Raw genomic sequence first — 20,694 nt, forward strand, 5'->3', positions numbered from 1 at the left:
CGGAAGCATACGCCGAGCTTAAGCTAAAAAAAGCCTTCTGTTATAAGGCACCAAGCCATTTCTACATTTGTGTCAACTGGAATTAACAAACATTTAAGCAGTACACCGTCTTCGCTGCGCTGCTTCCTTTGCGAAATATGTTATACCTTTTAGTGCCACGAAAAGTTCATTTCCATATATATCTTCAGTCAAGTTACTGCTAACATGAGATAATCGGCATCGCTGTAATTTATTAGTGAACATCAATCTCTATTGAGCCGAAGGCTACGTGCGTTTGTAGATAACACAACCAGGTTATGTTGTTTAGTGTAGGAATATTTTCCCTTTAGCGTCCTCGTTCTTTCGCTAAGTGCGCTTGATGTAGCGGTAGGACTTCCAAATACGGTATTTCGCAAACGTGGTCAGAACACTTGCAATAGTCGCACCTTTAACCCTTAGGAATAAGGCACTTCGTACCGAAATTTGTATAAGCGATTCAAGGTTTTGGGAAAACACTTTCTCTCGCGTGGCACATTGCTTTAGCGCGAGTGCCTCGCTCACGGCGATATCGCCATCCTTTAGCATAAAGCGCGTGGACAGAAACGATTGTTTTGTTATGTGCGCCGATATTCCTGCGAAAACTAATTGCGTCCATGAGGCAGCAAATCAACTTATCGTGTGCATGTGCTATGTCCTTGTCACTGTTTAAACATGTTGTTAGTAGCTGCGATGCCTTTTCCCGGTGCGGTTGCAGACATGAGTAAGCTATAATAAAATATCTTGCCGGGAGCGAGCCTGAGCGTCCGGTGAAAAGTGATTGTATTCCAACATGCATCGCTACAGCTGGCAGCGTTCAAGAGTGCACATCTTTTTTTCGGCGATGCCATCTGCTGCGGTTGTTCAAGTTAAACTTGTCCCTCCAGAGTTGCAATAAGTATGACGTATGCAGAGAAATTGTTTCACAACGCCGAAAGTTGATCCCGCTGACGCCAACAGGGTGGCTTCGCGGCGGCCGCGGGACTCTCTGCGCAGGAGGCATCTTTCATGCGGCGCAGGCGAGAGCGCAGGTGCGCGGCTCTGAGGGGGCGCCACCGCGGCAGCGGCGAGAGCAGCGGCGAGAGCAGGCGGCGACGACGTGGCGGCATGACGGCGGGCGACGAAGGCATGGTCAGCGACGCTGACGAAGGTGAGGGCAGACTGTGCGCTTTTGGCTGCGGTTGCGTTAGATGCACAAACTTCCCAACCAAGATCCACTGTGGCTTCTGGGGAAACGCGCGTGATAAATGCTTCTACTTTGTGGCCGACCTTCCTGTCCATGCTCCCCGGCGGGAAATGGAGATAAGTTTGAAGACGGTAAATGACAAGCTGGATAGGAGATGAGTGTTTGGCTGAAATTAGTGGTTCTAATGTGCAAGATCACAGCTGGCACCGAGAATGTACTCACAAAGGAGCACTCGAATGAAACAGGCAGTGCGAGGGAAAGCGACGGGTTGTAGCCATCGCTCCTCTCTTGGCGGCGAAAAGAATGTATGCTATCACTAGAGGCGCCGGGCTCTTGTACAAGAGTTTCTGAAACTGCAATCTGTAAATATATGCTCAGGCCGGGGCTGGTAATTGAGTGCATGATCGGAGAAAGGACGATAACTGACGGCTATTCTATGTGGGCGCCATGAAAGTTGGATTGCACAAACCGTTCGGGCCGCCACAGTTCACATTGATGGCGCATCGCAAGGAAAGGGATTGTGGTGTCGCTTTATAGAAGTGGCCTTCGATGGACGTGCTTCAGCGGTTACACGGTCTGGAGATTCATGGGGAGCTCCTTCTTGTTTGTGGAATAGTTGTGTGTGTATTTCGAGTAAGTGAATCGCAGTTTTGCGTACCTTCTCGGGAATGGCTGCAAATGCTGCGCCCGCCAAATAAACTGGGCCTATTCCAGATTATTTGCGGTTTGTAACGCCAGCCGATCCCCGAGGCAATTAAAGGCGGAGATGCCTCGCCGAGGATGGCGCGCAGAGGGAAATCAGCTGTGACGTTAGCGTGTTTGGAAAGAAAGCATGAAGGTTTATTCTTCACAAATGGTGTTCGTATAGTTCAATGTGTATTCCTGGCTGCACTCTTATTTACAACAATGACTCGAATATTACTGTTGTGGAAGTTTTCCTGACGGCTTTGTTCATTATAAAAAAAATAGTTGGCATGACGCTTCAAACACAGCTTAAGATAGAGCCCGAACTGGTGGGACTATATCGAGACCAGATAAAGTGCCATTGTTGCGCGGCGCCCGACGCCTACAGCGATCAGCGGTGCAACTTCATGACGTCCGAGATAGCGCGCTTCAAAGGCCGGCATCCTCCTTCGACCGCAGGCCTTCTCCGATGCGCGTGTCGCAGAGAGACAAGTTTCGCTGAGCTGCTCTTCACTTGCCCTAGCAGCTCTGAAATAAAAAGCGATATTTCAATTCTGTAAACTGTACCTAATAAGAGAAAAATATTATATAGACCACTGCCAGAGCGACCACTAAATTCTAAGTAGAACGTTTCCAAAGCCCTCCTGATAGCGACCTCACATGAGCTTATGTATCACATTTGTCCGCTTTAGATGCTCCACCAGGTGCAGTTTACACAACTTGGATGTCTGTAGCGCAAAGTTATGGATTTGCTAACTTAATGCTTCTATTTTTCAAGCTTACCAAACGTCGGCAATTAAAAAATGTTTGTCCCAAATAAAAATTTTGCTTGCTGTAATTTCTATACCTGAACTTTGTCTCTTAAATTCAAGAAATGTCGTTCAAATCAGTTCAGTGGTTGTTCTATTAAAGCATTTCCGAGATTTACGTGTAATTGCATGGGGGTTGGGTTCCGCCGAGCTAAAACCATACAGCCGCAATGTTCTGAAATCTGTGCAAGAAGAGCATGCCTGCTACAGGCGTATAAGTACCGTACAGAAAACAGCTTCAAAAGCCAGGATATATCCCATAGAGCAGCACGGAAAGAGCCTTTGATCGAAGAGTCATGTGGCGACAGGGACCTTTATCTTGCAGCCGTGAAACCCGCCCGCTATCCTTGCCTAAAAGTAGTACGTTAGAGAGTGTCTTCAAACAACGTCTTAACATTGGTTACCAAATGGTACAGTGATTGTCAAATGACACTGACTATTAATAAATATATGTCCTTATCCATAACCAACAAGAAACACAGAGTGGTATTCCTGTAGACTATTTGTAACAACTTGGTTAAAGAGTACAATACCTTTGTTTGGGTAACAAACATTTACAGACCTACAAAAAAGAAAAGCAAACAGGTTACTCAGTACTTGGCAACAGAATAACTAGGTAAAGTACTATAATTGTATCTTCAGTCAGTAGCACACATTACAAGATAGAGCTTCATACACCGGTGTTTATTAAGAGACTAGCGAATACACAAGAAAAGCAACAGAAATGCAGCTGGTTTTTACAGCCGTAATAGCCTGACAAGTGACGTCATCTTGCATGCTTTAATAGCAATGACACAACATTCCGTCCCCTATACAGTGTGTCGTTTGTTGCTATAGCCGGGAGCGGTCTGGGGCGCTAGTTTTACGAGTGCTGTGCCGCAGCAGCGGTTGAGGATCAGTGCAGGCACAGTGCCCGACTGGGCAAGGCTGGGGGAAGGGATCTGGTTCGGTACCGAAGTGTTGCCTTCGGTTGCTGCGCCCGGGTCGTCCAACGTGCGTAGTCCGATATCAGCGGGTCGAGTGAAATGAAGTTCTCTGCTCGGATCATACCCGCCTGGGAAGGTATGGTGGTCAGGCGTCTCCATCAGCTGAAACGTTCGAAGGTCGTCAGAGTGAACGTACCGCTCTTCCTCCCTTGTACAAACCAAGTACGTGCCGGTGCTCACCGGCATGCAGATTGTCCCTACTATCCATTGTTCATCAAAAGGCTTCTTACCAAGGCGCGCGCACCTTCTTCGAATTTTTTCAAAGCAGTCGGCAAACCTAACCCACATCCGTGGGTCCGGTTTGCCGACTGCTTTGCGACCCAATCTGGTTCTCATTCTTTGCTCAAAGTCAGGGTGGAGCACGCTCAGTCGCGTTGGAAGCGTCCGCTACAGGAACCGCTGCGCTGATATTTCATCTGTGGTCCCCGTTGCAGTGTTACTGTACTTAAACAAGAACTGATGTATGCGGGGCTGCATGGATATTGTCTCCGCTTTCCGGTGCTTGCCGAGTGTCTGCTTAAACAGGTAAACAGGTCGTTTTTTACCGTCTGCACACAGCGCTTCGCACTACCATTCGAAGCAGGATGGTAAGGAGCAGATTTCGTGTGCCGAACACTATTCCTGCTAAATAAGATACCAAAATGTACAGAAGAGAGCTGCGGGCCCTTGTCAGTCGTAATCCGTACGTGGCAAACACAGCAAGCAATCTTTTCACAGACTTTTCACTTGTCGAGTTCATTACAAACACTTCCACCCACTTAGCATGCGCATCCACAAACACAAGAAACCATTGTTGATCACGGTACGCATAATTAAGATGCACTTGTTCCCACCTTTGCGTGTGCCAGTCACAGGATAACAAGGGAACACTCGATGCCGCGTTTTGCAACAATTGACATGTGGCACACTTTCACCGCTTCTTCTTTGTCTGGAGTTAATGTCGGCCACCACACATGGCTTCTCGACAATATTTTCATTTGGGTCCCCCCCCCCCCCCCCTCCATTCCTAGATGGCCCTCGTGTAACATTGGCAAACCTTTTGCACGCAGTGACACTGACACTGCTACGCGATTTCCTCATGTTACACAATCTTGGTCGACAGACAGTTCGTGGCGGCAAAGCAAATACAGTGTGAGCAGATCATCTGTGATCCTCGAAAGCCAATCAGTTTGTGTATGCAGTATAAAAGCACCATTAAGGAAACTTTGTCCTTGCGTGTTTTCAGTTTGATTTTCTTGGAAGGGAGAGGTACTTCATCAAGCACGGAAGAAAGGCAAGTAATCAGATTATTGAGCTTGGATTGTTAATGGCATGCAGGCGCGACATTGCGTCAGCATTTGCATTCTGGCTAGACTTCCGATAAACCCACCTGTAGTTGTAGGCTGCCAGCAACGATGTCCACCTCTGAGCACGGGCCGCTGACATCGCGGCCCGAATAATTACGTGTGAAATTTCTTCATTCCAAAAATAACGGCGAGTGCCTCTTTTTCGATGTGGGCGTAACCTTGCTCTGCGTTGGTGAGCGTTTTCGACGCGATATCAATTGGCTTTTCAACCGATCCTATTGTGAAACAGAACGGCCACTACGCCGCAAGCCGATCCGTCACATACTAGCCCTATCTGAGTTCCAGGATCATAGTACATTAGTACGAAGTCCTGCGTAAGTCAACTTTGTGTTTTATGAAAAGTCATTTGTGCTTGAGATGTCCATTTCCATCTCGAGTTGTTATTGAGTAGCTCATAACGTGGTTTCAGTTCTGCCGACAGGTTTGGAAGAAACTTCCCACAGAAATTTCTTAGCCCAATGCATGATAGGAGTCCCCATTTGTCCTTGGGGGTTTCTGCTTCGTTGATTGCCTGTACTTTCTCATTTGAAGGGCGTATTCATCATCATCATCATCATCATCATCATCATCATCATCATCATCATCATCGTCCTGGTTACGCCCACTGCAGGGCAAAGGCCTCTTCCATACTTCTCCAACAACCCCGGTCATGTGCTAATTGTGGCCATGTCGTCCCTGCAAACTTCTTAATCTCATCCGCCCACCTAACTTTCTGCCGCCCCCTGCTACGCTTCCCTTCCCTTGGAATCCACTCCGTAACCCTTAATGACCATCGGTTATCTTCCCTCCTCATCACATGTCTTGCCCATGCCCATTTATTTTTCTTGATTTCAACTAAGATGTCATTAACTCGCGTTTGTTCCCTCACCCAATCTGCTCTTTTCTTATCCCTTAACGTTACACCCATCATTCTTCTTTCCATAGCTCGTTGCGTCGTCCTCAATTTAAGCAGAACCCTTTTCGTAAGCCTCCAGGTTTCTGCCCTGTAGGTGAGTACTGGTAAGACGCAACTATTATACACTTTTCTCTTGAGGGATAATGGCAACCTGCTGTTCATGATCTGAGAATGCCTGCGAAACGCACCCCAGCCCATTCTTATTCTTCTGATTATTTCCGTCTCATGATCCGGATCCGCCGTCACTACCTGTCCTAATTAGATTTATTATTCCCTTACCACTTCCAGTGCCTCGCTACCTATTGTAGATTGCTGTTCTCTTCCGAGACTGTTAAACATTACTTTATTTTCTGCAGATTGACTTTTAGACCCACTCTTCTGCTTTGCCTCTCCTGGTCAGTGAGCATACATTGCAATTGGTCCCCTGAGTTAATAATCAAGGCAATATCATCAGCGAATCGCAAGTTATTAAGGTATTCTCCATTAACTTTTATCCCCAATTCTTCCCAGTCCAGGTATCTGAATACCTCTTGTAAACACGCTGTGAATAGCATTGGAGAGATCGTATCTCCCTGCCTGACGCCTTTCTTTATTGGGATTTTGTTGCTTTCTTTATGAAGGACTACGGTGGCTGTGGAGCTGCTATAGATATCTTTCAGTATTTTTACATACGGCTCTACACCCTGATTCCGTAATGCCTCCATGACTGCTGAGGTTTCGACAGAATCAAACGCTTTCTCGTAATCAATGAAAGCTATATATAAGGGTTGGTTATATTCCGCACATTTCTCTATCACCGGATTGATAGTGTGAATATGGTCTATTGTTGAGTAGCCTTTACGGAATCCTGCCTGGTCCTTTGCTTGACAGAAGTCTAAGGTGTTCCTGATTCTATTTGCGATTACCTTAGTAAATAGTTTGTAGGCAACTAACTGACAGTAAACTGATCGGTCTATAATTTTTCAAGACTTTGGGCTTTTTTGAAGGGCGTATTCACTTGCTATCAATCACATGACCCAGGTAAGTGACTGATGTCTGACAGAACTCGCATTTTTCTTCGTTCAATTTAATTCCTCTTTTTTAAAACCTAGTAAGAACCACTTCCCACTTTCTGATAGCACTCCTACAACGTTTTCGCGGCTATCAGAACATCATCAAGATAGCAAGAGACTCCCTGCAAGGCACTCAGCACATTATCCATTACTGCCTGAAAAATGGACGGGGCACTTGTTATCCCGTGCGAATGACGCGTGTATTCAAACAAGCTGACATGCGTCTTCACCGCGACGAGCGCCTGAAAGATCTATCACCATGAAGTACTTGCACCCATGTGATGGTGCAAATATCTCCTCCATTGCAGCAGCGGGTAATGGTTGGTTCTGAGACACGGATTTAGTCACTTTATAATCTCTGCGTATTCTTACTTTCCCGGCGGCTTCAGGAACGACTAGTAAAGGAGTTGCCCCCTCACTCCGTTGGACTAACTAGCACTGCTGTTGGACCAACGTCTGTAATTCGTTTACTACTGCCTCGCGTAGCGCGAAGGCCACAGGTCATCGCTTTCAGAAGACCGGTGTACTTGTGTCGTTCAACAGAAGGCTCACCGGAACGCTGTTTGTTAATCCTAACGAGGGCTCAAATACTTACGAGTATTTTTCTATTAGGGCTGCTACCTTGTCCACACTGATGCTGCACGCGCTCATCCCGTTTAATTTCAAAGCATCCAGCCAATCGCGACCCAACAATAGTCTCGCACATTTGTGAATTACGCACAACGATAAGAGAAAGAGTAACTGTTTGGTCATTACGCTCGATAGGGACATCGAACTTCCCTACAATCTTTAACGGAACGTACCCGTAAGTTTTCAATTTTAGTATACAACTGTATAGCCAGTGCGAGGGAAACTTGGCATAGCACAAACCAAGATGTATGCATTGAAAGTTAAGTCGGGTAATATCATCAGCAATCTCGAAGGTATCATAAAAGCAGCGGAAGAATTCTATACTGACCTGTACAGTACCCAGATGACTCAGGAGTAGTCTTCGAAACAATAATGAACAATATACAGAAACTCCTCCTATAACTGGAGATGAGGTCAGAAGGGCCTTTCAAGGCATGAAACGGGAAAAAGCGGCTGGAGAGGATGGAATAACAGTCAAATTATTCAAAGATGGAGGAGAAATAATGCTAGGAAAACTGGTGGCTCTATATACGTAGTGTCTATCGACTGCAAGGGTCCCAAAAAACTGGAGAAATGCAAACATTATACTAATCCACAAAAAGGGAGACGTTAAGGAATTGAAAAATTACATGCCATTAGGTTACTCCCAGTATTATATAAAATATTTACCAAAATAATCTCCAATAGAATAAGGGCAACACTGGACTTTAGTCAACCAAGGGAACAGGCTAGCTTCAGGAAGGGATACTCTTCGATGGATCACATCCACGTCATTAATCAGGTTATTGAGAAATCCGAAGAGCATAATAAGCCTCTCTATATGGCGTTCATAGATTACGAACAGGCATTTGATTCAGTACATATACCAACAGTCACAGCGGCATTACGTAATCAAGGAGTACAGAACGCTTACGTAAATACCTTGGAAAATATCTACAGAGGTTCTACAGCTACCTTTATTCTACACAAGAAAAGCAGGAAGATACCTACGAACAAAGGGGTCAGAGAGGGAGACACAATCTCTCCCATGCTATTCACTGCGTGCTTAGAAGAAGTATGCAAGCTATTAAACTTGTATCGTATGGACGGAATCCAAGAATGAAAAGAACGTTTATTCAGGAAGCACGCAGGGTATATATCGTCGTCGGCATTCACAGACACGTGTTGCCGTAATCTTCGTGCTGTCAGTCAGTTCAGGCCGATACGTGCGACGCATGCGTAGTCTGCCCGATACATCTTTCTCTGTTTAATAGTTGGATAAAGCCGAGATACACAATGCACTTGATTGAAATTGTAGTCGTACTGCAGCCGTCTTGGCTGACGAGTTATCCGCCTAGACCGTCTTGGGATCGGTGTTGCAAGCTGAGTCGGGTTTGCGGGCACTCTAGTTGGGGATGTTACCGGCTGGTCGTCCTCGCTTTCCGGCTCATCGCTGTCGAGGTCATCGTGTCGAAATGGCTCACGCGTTGTAATCAGGTGTCTCCGATTCCGACGAAGTACTTGGTCACTTTCAGTAACAATGCGATAGAACCTAGGAGCAGCCGTTCCCACGACCTGCGCTTTGCGGGTCCATGCTTTATCTCGGATCCTCACCACATCCCCTTTTCGGTATGCTGGTAGGTCCTTTCTGTGTGCGCCAAGTTGTTTATGCTTAGACACAATATATTTAGGTTGCGAGCTGAAGTGTGGAAGCCTGGTTCGTAGTATCCTGCCTTGCAACAGCTCACCCGGGGAACGACCGTGCTCCAGTAGTGTGGATCGGTAGCTGAGCAGGCCCAGCCAAAAGTCGTCGTGACTTTCTCGTGTTTTTTTTCATGATCTGTTTTACTATCTGGACGCCTTTCTCCGCTAGTTCATTGGACTGTGGAAAGCCACGACTAGATGTCACGTGCTTGAAATCGTACCTGGACGCAAAGGTGGTAAACTTGTGAGACGCGAACTGGGGGCCGTTGTCACTGCATACTTGGACTGGGATCCCATATCGCGCAAAAATGCAGCTCAATTTGGCAATGATCGTGCTCGACGTGGTGTCGCCCAGTTTTTACACTTCCGGGAAGTTTGACTGCGCATCGAACACGCACAAGTACGAGCTTCCCCCGTGCTGAAAGATATCAACGCAGACTCTGTACCAAGCGTGACCCGGCGTTGGCCTGAGCATGAAAGGCTCGCTTGGTTGCCTGTATGCTTACTTTCGGCAGACGGCGCAACTTTTCAACATCGTTTCAATATCTGCATTAATTCCGGGCCAAAACACCAATCGTCGGGCTCGTACTTTGCATTTGTTTATGCCCAAGTGCCCTTCGTGTATACGTTGAAGTATTTCGTCCCTCAAGGACTTTGGAACGCGTACTTTGGTTCCTTTTAGCACCACTCCCTCTATTAGTGACAGCTCAGTAGCAAAAGGTTTCATGCAGCCATCAAGATTGCCGCTGCCGCTGATGTAGCGCATCACTTTTTGTAACTCCGGGTCACTTGCAGTTGCGGCAATTAAGCGGTCAAGAGTTTTTCTGCTTACCAGGTCCGAGACTGCACCAACTGCGTGAACCTCTATTTCTTCTGTCGAGCCACTCGTGTCCGCTGGGTGGTTGATGGGCGTCGACCTTGAGAGCATGTCGGCCAGCAGCAGTTGCTTCCCTAGTACAAATTCAAGCACATAGTCGTAGTTCAGTAAGCGCATGAAGAAACGCTGAAGACGCGGCGGCATGTCACCGATTCCTTTAGATGAAATGGCTAGCAGTGGTCGGTCTCTATGATTATCTTACGCCCGTATGCGAAGTGGTGAAATTTTTCGCACCCGAACGTTATGCCCATTGCCTCTTTTTCGATTTGTGAATATCGTTGCTCAGTCTCATTCATCACGCGTGATGCATACTCAACCGGCTGCCAGCTGTCACCGTGAAGCTGTAGAAGTGCAGCGCCTAGTCCACTTTTAGAAGCGTCAGAAGAAATTTTCGTTTCCCTGGCAGCATCGAAAACAGTCAACACAGGTGCGCTGCTGAGCCATGTGCAGATGGCTGTCCATTCACTTGCGTGGTTGGCCGACCATTCAAACTTGGTGTCCTATTTGATGAGACTGCGCAAAAGTTGCGTCTTTTCTGCCAGATTCGGAATGTATTTCTCAAAGTAATTGGCAACGCCTGACATTCTGTGCACTGCAGCTTTGTCCGTTGGTTGCGAGATTTCTTTAACGGACATGCTCAGTGTGGCATTTGGCCTTATTCCGTCTCGGCTGATCACATCCTCCCAAAAATTCAACTTCCGTAAGCCCGAACTTGCACTTGCTTGCGTTAAAAGTTAAGCCAGCGTTTTTTGCCAGTTGCAATACATTTCGAAGGCGTGTGTCATGTTCTTCTTTAGTGACGCCCCAGACAAGAACGTCATCTACATATACACGCACCCCGGAGCCCTGTCAAAAATTTTGCTCAAGGTTTTTTGAAAGACTTCAGGACCCGAGGCGATACCGAAGGGCAGGCTCAGAAAACGGTAGCGACCAAAGGGCGTGCCGAATGTGCAGATTTTTGATGTGGCGTCATCCAAAGGAATTTGGTGGAAACCTGAATTCGCATCGAGGCGGGAAAAATATTGAGCGCCGGCGAGCTCAGCCTCAATGTCTTCACGCTTAGGCATCTGATAGTGCTCACGTTTCAGGCATTCATTGATATGCCTAGGATCAATGCATACACGCAGTGTGCCGTCCATTTTACGTACAATAACAAGCGGGCTCACCCAGTCCGTTGGTTCTGTCACTTTCGTGATGATGGCGGCCCGTTCCATGCGGTCCAGCTCCTCCCGCAGTGGTTCTTGCAGTGTCAAGGGTACGCGCCGCGCTGGCTGGACTACAGGTATCGAACCAGTGCGTAATGCCATCCGATACTGGCGGGCGACACAGCCTGTTCCTTGGAAGAGTTGAGGAAATTCCTGCAGTATTTCGTCGGCAGCGCTAGCGTTCACTGCATCCACCGACCTCGCGACCAATCCGAGCGCCTCACTTGCACATAGTCCGAGCATTGCCTGGTGGCCTTTTTTTACTATAAAGAAGTCGAAACTCCCAACCCGATTTTTTATGGTGACTGGTAACGACGCAACACCGAAGTGACTGATGGCGTCACCGCTATAGGACCGCAGAATGGAACTGCTCGGCTTCAAACTTTGCATCCCTTTGCACTTCCGATAGACCGAGTAAGGCAGCAAGTTAGCTTGGGAGCCTGTGTCTACTTTCAAGAAGGTATCCTGGCCGGCCACTTTAGCGTTTACGATCCAGTCCGTCGAGCTTCTCACACTGCAAGTTTTTACATCAAGGATGTCGAAAGTGTTCTGCACGTTGACCACTTCGCTTACTGTAGACCCTATCTTGCAACACGCAGCAATATGATTGGCGCCACCACATAGAAAACACGTCTTGCCGAACGCGGGTCACCTACTACGTTCGTGCGAGCGGTTGAATTTAAACGGACGCTTCTTTACCGACGCGACCTGTTTTTCCGCCTGAGTCCATGCCTCGTTCTGCTGGCTGGACAGTTCAGGAGCCTTGCAGATTTGTTCTGTCTTGGCTAGCGTCAGGTCATTTAATTTGAGGAGCTTCTCCCGCAACTTGGGGTTATGTACGCCGAATACAACCTGGTCGCGGATCATTGACTCCGTTAATTCAGCGAAGTTGCAGCTTCAGGACAGCTTTCGCAAGTCGCGCAGGAAATGCTCAAAGGGCTCCGCTTCGTCCTGGGTTCTTGACCGGGAAATGTACCTCTCATAGACTTCGTTTTGCTGTTCTTCACAGTACTCTTTAAACTTCCGCACAACCGTCGTGTAATCATCCTTCCGTTCCGCCTCCAGAAAGGTGAATTTGTTAAACACCTCAAGTGCGTCGTCGCCAGCAACACTCAGCAGCAGCGCAGCCTTGACAGCTTCTGACCTTGGTTCTTTTGTAAATGCTGTCGCTTGTAGGAACAGTTTGAACTTCTGGATGAACAGGTTCCAATTCTTCGCGATGTTGTCGGATGAGCCGAAAAGTTGCAGATGCTCCGGTGGCTTGACTAGCTCCATTGCTCTGAATGGTTACGTTCATCTAGCGGCACCACTTCTGACACCATGTATCGTATGGACGGAATCCAAGAATGAAAAGAACGTTTATTCAGGAAGCACGCAGGGTATATATCGTCGTCGGCATTCACAGACACGTGTTGCCGTAATCTTCGTGCTGTCAGTCAGTTCAGGCCGATACGTGCGACGCATGCGTAGTCTGCACGATACAAAACTGGGAAGGCTTAGGAGTAAAGATCGACGGTGAATATCTCAGCAGCCTTTGGTTTGCCGATGACATTGTTCTATTCAGCAACAATGCAGAAGAGTTACAACAAATGATTGAGGACCTTAACAGAGAGAGTGTAAGAGTGGGGTCGGAGATTAACATGCAGAAGACAAAGATTATGATGAACAACCGGGCAAGAGAACAAGAGTTCTCGATCGCAATTCAGTCTATAGACACTGTGAAGGAGTACATTTATCTAGGTCAACTAATCACAGGGAACTTTGACCATGAGAAGGAAATTCACAGACGAATAAAAAATGGGTTGGATCGCATACGGCAGACATCGTGAGCTCCTGACTGGGTGCTTACCGTGATCATTGAAAAGGAAAGTATACAATCAATGCATTTTACCAGTGCTGTCATATGGGGCAGAGACTTGGAGACTAACAAAGAAGCTTGAGAACAAGTTAAGGACCGCGCAAAGAGCGATGGAACGAAGAATGCTAGGCATAACTTTAAGAGACAGAAAGAGAGTGATTTGGATCACAGAGAAAACGCGTATAGACGATATTCTAATAGAGAAAAAGAATGGTGCTGGGCAGGTCATGTAATGCGCAGACTAGATAACCGTTGGACCACTAGGGTGACAGAATGGGTACCAAGAGAAGGGAAGCGCAGTAGAGGAAGGCAGAAGACTAGGTAGTGCGACGAAATTGGGAAATTTGCTGGTGGTAGTGGGAATAGGTTGGTGCAGGACAGCGGTAATTGGAGATCGTAGGGAGAGGCCTTCACCCTGCCGTGGACATAAAATAGGCTGCAGCTGCTGCTGATGGTGGTACAACTGCTTAGAGTTAGGGCTGGCCAGTACTTCTGATAACATTTTATGGAGCAACGGAAACAGACGCACCTGTATCACTTTGAATTGCAACATTTCTACCGGCCACATGAGCATTCACAGTGTAGCTACGGTAATTATTGTCATAAGAAAATACAATGTGGGGAAGTACAAGGCAGACCTCACCCTTCATCACCGTTTTTTGGTCTGCACTCTCATCCACGGCTCTCACGGATCGCTGCCGTGCTTGATAGACCCCTGCCAAGTGTCCCAGCCACTTGCAGATGCGGCAGCTGTACTTCTGGAACGGGCAGGTTGGTTCAGCGTGGGTGGATTCGGATCGGGGACAAGCACGAGCTTGGCTCCGATGCTGTGCTAGTTTCGCCAGTGCTGCCGCTTTTCGTCGTGCTCCAGGTCCGGGCTTCCATCTTATTGTGCCTCGACGCAGCCTGGTAAACTGGGGAAAGTGCCTTGGCTTCTGGCATGGAGATGGCCTTCCACCCCGGTGACTTTCGCCAACATCAAGTGGCTGACGACACCCGTTAAATACCTAGGCGTCCTGCTGGATTATTAGAAAAATAACGACGAGTATTGGCAAGATCAAACAAGAGAAACAAAGATAAAGCGAACAAGTGGAAAGGTGGACATCTGTCAATGTTTGCAAGAGCTAGAGCTTGCAATCTACTTTTTGTCGCAAAACTCAAGTATGTAATGCAGGTATTTCATTGCTCAAGGGTAAATATACGGAAGCTGCACCGAGCCTTCGCAGTATTTGTGTGGGCTTCGAATTGGGAACGATGCAGATGAGCGAATTTGTTCAGGCGAGAAAACTCTGCACAAAAATGTATGCGATGTAGCTCTCACTGTGCCAATGTACAGGGCCATATACAGTGGAGGCCAGGGGCAAGACGTGCTTAAGCGGCGGAAAAGAATGCAAATAATGCCAGGGACCAAGTCTTTCTTTTTTAAGCTTCACACGGCTACGTTGACTGTCAAAACCTTTTTAGAAGATCGTGTTTTTTTCTGTGCAGCGGTGGCGTAGAGGTAGAACACCCGCCTCGCGTGCAAGAGGTCCGTGGTTCGAATCCCGGTGCCGCGCAATTTTCCACCGGATTAAAAAAAAAAATCCGCGTGTTGATAAAATTGCATAAACAGGCCTGGAGTGTGGCCTGATCCCGGCGACCAGAACCGGTAACGCACTCCCTCACCAGAGCAGGATTGGCCACCCTGGTGCAGTACTTGGCCACAACCTCCTATATGAACACAACAATCAAACCCCGGCCCTCAGTCCCCAGCAGCTGCGAAGCAACTGACCACGGCGGCGGTCAGACCTGCGACGCTGCAGAGGGTGCTAAGAATCCCTGGCTCCGGACAGGCCGCCATTGGAATCTGAACCTGGCAACGTTTAACGCTCGAACGTTATCTAGTGAGGCGAGTCTAGCAGTGCTATTGGAAGAATTAGAGGGCAGTAAATGGGATATAATAGGGCTCAGTGAAGTTAGGAGGCCAAAAGAAGCATATACAGTGCTCAGAAGCGGGCACGTCCTGTGCTACCGGGGCTTAGCGAAGAGACGAGAACTAGGAGTCGGATTCCTGATTAATAAGAATATAGCTGGTAACATACAGGAATTCTATAGCATTAACGAGAGGGTGGCATGTCTTGTTCTGAAACTTAATAAGAGGTACAAAATGAAGATTGTACAGGTCTACGCTCCCACATCCAGTCATGATGACCAGGAAGTCGGAAGCTTCTATGAAGATGTGGAATCGGCGATGGGTAGAGTGAAAACAAAATACACTATACTGATGGGCGATTTCAATGCCAAGGTAGGCAAGAAGCAGGCTGGAGACAAGGCAGTGGGGGAATACGGCATAAGCACTAGGAATAGCAGGGGAGAGTTATTAGTAGAGTTTGCGGAACAGAATAATATGCGGATAATGAATACCTTCTTCCGCAAGCGAGATAGCCGAAAGTGGACGTGGAGGAGCCCGAACGGCGAGACTAGAAATGAAATAGACCTCATACTCTGCGCTAACCCTGGCATCATACAAGACGTGGACGTGCTCGGTAAGGTGCGCTGCAGTGACCACAGGATGGTAAGAACTCGAATTAGCCTAGACTTGAGGAGGGAACGGAAGAAACTGGTACATAAGAAGCCGATCAATGAGTTAGCGGTAAGAGGGAAAATAGAGGAATTCCAGATCAAGCTACAGAACAGGTATTCGGCTTTGACTCAGGAAGATGACCTTAGTGTTGAAGCAATGAACGATAATCTTGTGGGCATCATTAAGGAGTGTGCAATAGAAGTCGGCGGTAACTCTGTTAGACAGGATACCAGTAAGTTATCGCAGGAGACGAAAGATCTGATCAAGAAACGCCAATGTATGAAAGCCTCTAACCCTACAGCTAGAATAGAACTGGCAGAACTTTCGAAGTTAATCAACAAGCGTAAGACAGCTGACATAAGGAAGTATAATATGGATAGAATTGAACAAGCTCTCAGGAACGGAGGAAGCCTAAAAGCAGAGAAGAAGAAACTAGGAATTGGCAAGAATCAGATGTATGCGTTAAGAGACAAAGCCGGCAATATCATTACTAATATGGATGAGATAGTTCAAGTGGCTGAGGAGTTCTATAGAGATTTATACAGTACGAGTGAAACCCACGATGATAATGGAAGAGAGAATAGTCTAGAGGAACTCTAAATCCCACAAGTAACGCCGGAAGAAGTAAGGAAAGCCTTGGGAGCTATGCAAAGGGGGAAGGCAGCTGGGGAGGATCAGGTAACAGCAGATTTGTTGAAGGACGGTGGGCAGATTGTTCTAGAAAAACTGGCCACCCTGTATACACAATGCCTCATGACCTCGAGCGTACCGGAATCTTGGAAGAACGCTAACATAACCCTAATCCATAAGAAAGGGGACGCCAAAGACTTCAAAAATTATAGACCGATCAGCTTACTGTCCGTTGCCTACAAAGTATTTACTAAGGTAATTGCAAATAGAATCAGGAACACCTTAGACTTCTGTCAACCAAAGGACCAGGCAGGATTCCGTAAAGGCTACTCAACAATAGATCATATTCACACTATCAATCAGGTGATAGAGAAATGTGCGGAATATAACCAACCATTATATATAGCTTTCATCGATTATGAGAAAGCGTTTGATTCAGTCGAAACCTCAGCAGTCATGGAGGCATTGCGGAATCAGGGTGTAGACGAGCCGTACGTAAAAATACTGAAAGATATCTATAGCGGCTCCACAGCCACTGTAGTCCTCCATAAAGAAAGCAACAAAATCCCTATAAAGAAAGGCGTCAGGCAGGGAGATACGATCTCTCCAATGCTATTCACAGCATGTTTACAGGAGGTATTCAGAGACCTGGATTGGGAAGAATTGGGGATAAGAGTAAATGGAGAATACCTTAGTAACTTGCGCTTCGCTGATGATATTGCCTTGCTTAGTAACTCAGGGGACCAACTGCAATGCATGCTCACTGACTTGGAGAGGCAGAGCAGAAGGGTGGGACTAAAAATTAATCTGCAAAAAACTAAAGTAATGTTTAACAGTCTCGGAAGGGAACAGCAGTTTACGATAGGTAGCGAGGCACTGGAAATGGTAAGGGAATACATCTACTTAGGACAGGTAGTGACTGCTGATCCGGATCATGAGAGTGAAATAATCAGAAGAATAAGAATGGGCTGGGGTGCGTTTGGCAGGCATTCTGAGATCATGAACAGCAGGTTGCCATTATCCCTCAAGAGAAAAGTTTATAACAGCTGTGTCTTACCAGTACTCACGTACGGGGCAGAAACCTGGAGGCTTACGAAAAGGGTTCTACTTAAATTGAGGACGACGCAACGAGCTATGGAAAGAAGAATGATAGGTGTAACATTAAGGGATAAGAAAAGAGCAGATTGGGTGAGGGAACAAACGTGCGTTAATGACATCTTAGTTGAAATCAAGAAAAAGAAATGGGCATGGGCAGGACATGTAATGAGGAGGGAAGATAACCGATGGTCATTAAGGGTTACGGACTGGATTCCGAGGGAAGGGAAGCGCAGCAGGGGGCGACAGAAAGTTAGGTGGGCAGATGAGATTAGGAAGTTTGGAGGGTCAACATGGCCACAATTAGTACATGACCGGGGCAGTTGGAGAAGTATGGGAGAGGCCTTTGCCCTGCAGTGGGCGTAACCAGGCTGATGATGATGATGATGTTTTTTTCTTACTCTGGGGCTTGCATTGCTTGATCTGTAAGAAATCAGAAACTATAGATCACTTATTTCTAGATTGTTGGGCGGGTGTCTTTGGATGTACTTCAGATGACTATAAAAATACTTTACTTTAGATCCACAGGGTATTAGATATTTATCTATAGAAAATGGTGATGGACTGCCGTTCGACTTTATTATGCTAGTTGGCCTTCACTGTCTATGGCGCGTCCGTATGGCGGGGTATCACTGCGATCCGGATGCTCGGCCTGCACGAATGCTTTTTCGAGAATGCATGTAGAGATTTGTAGAAATTCAGAAAGCACGAGATTGTGTAGCTGCGTTGCTTTCAAGGGTGGAACCCTTGACCGCGCTCAAACAATTATAAAATAGTCAGCCCTGTAAGGTTGACACTTGGTGCTGAAAACTTACTAATTTATCTTGTTTTCTCAAATGTCATTTGTTGTTTGATATAGTAGTACAGAACAGGCAAAAAAAGAAAGCAGAATGTTCACTTCCCTCTGTTTGTTGGAAGTGGGTTTCAATTTTTTGTTTCTATGCAGGATAGTTCGGTCATTCTGGCAAAATTGTAGACACGTCAGCGTGCTTTACTTTAGGAGCTCAGCTTGAGCAACTGAGTCCCTCAGGCAACCTACAAAACGATCCCGCGATGCTTCATCCAGGAATTGCCCAAATTCGCAGGTCGCGGTCACCCTTTTTAGTTCACCAGCAAATGCTGCCACTGTCGTTTATGTGCTGATTTCGGCAGTTAACACAGAACCGCTGTGTTATTACCATCCGCTTTGGACAATAATGCTCCTTGAGAACCTCCACCAGATGATCGTAGTCTTTCTCTTCTGCTTTCAGCGGAGGAAGAAAGTTTTTGAGCGTCCGATAAGTATTGTTTCCCATGTAAGTCACAAAAATAGCTACCTTCAAGTCGTCGCTCACCTTGTTAGCTTGCAGGTAATGTTAAAAGCGCTCGACATAGAACTCGAAGTCGTTGTCCTTGTCCTCGATGAACTGGTCGAACTGGCCGAGCGTAGCCATGTCGCGGCCCTGCGGTACACAACAGTACTATTTCAGTCTCAAGGCGTATCCCATCTTTCTCGCCACTGTTGTATCTTCAGTCAGTAGCACACATGATAAGATAGTGAAGTCTAAGGTTTGAGGAAGACTTGTCTGGCGAGGAAAGAACATGGCTGAATAAACGTACACTCGCCAACTGAAAAAAATTCAAAACCACAGATAGATGTTTCGGCGCCCAATACGGGTGCCTTGTTCACAATGAACGAATGCATGGTGGTCTTTGTTATATATGTGTCGGAAGACGTAATGTGCTTACGTACAACTCAGGGAGGGGTCCCCGTGTCGGGTTTATCGTGTTAGTAGTAGATAGTATGCAGAATGATTCAATGAGCAATCGGGATGATAATTTTTTCTCTCTTTCGTTGATAGATTTTGTATCCCCATGCCGTGTGTTGGGCGTTAAAATCGCCTCCGATCACTACGGCTCGGTTGTCCGCTATGGCTATGTTTTTTAAAGAGGATTCGAAATTTATGGTGTCTGCATTTCGGACTGCTATAAAAAGGCAGGAACTTCTGGCTAGACGCGCAACAGGAAGGCCTGACCCTCGTGACCGACCCATCGGTTCCCACGAGAATAGGTACCAGCGTTCGCGCGGATACTACGCCAGATTTAACGTTCACCAAGAACATACGGGACACGCAGTGAACAAATACGCAACACGACTTTGGGAGTGATGACACTATACTAGAAATAGCAGTAAGGACAGGACCGCGCAAGACGAAGGGTAGACAACTTAAGATTGTCGACTGGGACAAATTCCGTAAAATAAGGGAGGAGGCCGACCACACGACACAAGGTATTGAGGAATGGACCGAAAATCTAAAGGGAGATGTGGCGGCAGCTACGAAAACGGTCCCGGTGGAGGCGCATTTACATAACGTAGACAATAAGCTTCTGCACATGTGGGAAGCTAAGGCAGCGTTGCAACGGAGATGGACATAACAAAGACACAACCGGACGCTTCGTAGAAAGATAGCCAAATTGAACAGGGACATAGAACAGTACGCCCAGCAGCTATGCAGCCAACAGTGGGAAGAAAAATGCAACGACATGGACAGTAAGATAGGAATGGCAAAAACGTGGAACATCCTTCGATATTTGTTAGACCCGGACGGGATCAAGTCGGCACATAGGCAAAATATAAATTGGCTAATACAAGCGTACCCAGGGACAGAGCAGGACTTCCTCAAGGAAATCGAGAAAAGATACATCTCGCAAGCGATGCCCGTCATACACCCTGACTACACAGGGCAGGTAAATGACGAATTAGACAGCAAAATCGGCGAGTCAGAAGTCAGGGCAGCCCTACAGAAACTCAATACCAAGTCGGCACCCGGATTAGACGGGGTAACGAATAAAACGCTAAGGAACTTGGACGATGAATCTTTAACTAAGTTAACAGAATATATTAACGAATGCTGGGAGGTCGGGCATATTCCGCAGCAATGGAAGATGGCACAAATCGTGTTAATACCTAAACCGGGCAAGTGACTGCAGATTGAGAATTTGAGACTCATATCTCTCACTTCTTGCGTGGGGAAACTCATGGAGCACGTGGTCCTAGCGAGGATAACCACCTACCTCGAGGACTGGGACGCGCTCCCACTTACGATGATAGGATTCAGCAGGAATCTCTCAGCCCAGGATGCTGTGTTACAACTAAAGCATCAGATCATAGAAGATTCGGGAAGATCGACAAAGGCAATT

The 20,694-nt window shown here is 46.9% G+C and overlaps 1 protein-coding gene across 1 annotated transcript in view; it reads left to right on the top strand.

The window, feature by feature from the left end:
- The first annotated feature begins 1,048 nt into the window (after positions 1-1,048).
- LOC126545625 (solute carrier family 15 member 1) overlaps positions 1,049-20,694 on the top strand; it is an 809,365-nt gene continuing 789,719 nt past the window's right edge. Inside the window, exon 1 of the mRNA XM_072286047.1 lies at positions 1,049-1,165. Coding sequence (XP_072142148.1) covers positions 1,123-1,165 — 43 coding nt within the window. The 5' untranslated portion in view covers positions 1,049-1,122. The remainder of the gene's footprint in view (positions 1,166-20,694) is intronic.

Source organism: Dermacentor andersoni, chromosome 1 (assembly GCF_023375885.2).
Source record: "Dermacentor andersoni chromosome 1, qqDerAnde1_hic_scaffold, whole genome shotgun sequence".
Lineage (NCBI taxonomy): Eukaryota > Metazoa > Arthropoda > Arachnida > Ixodida > Ixodidae > Dermacentor > Dermacentor andersoni.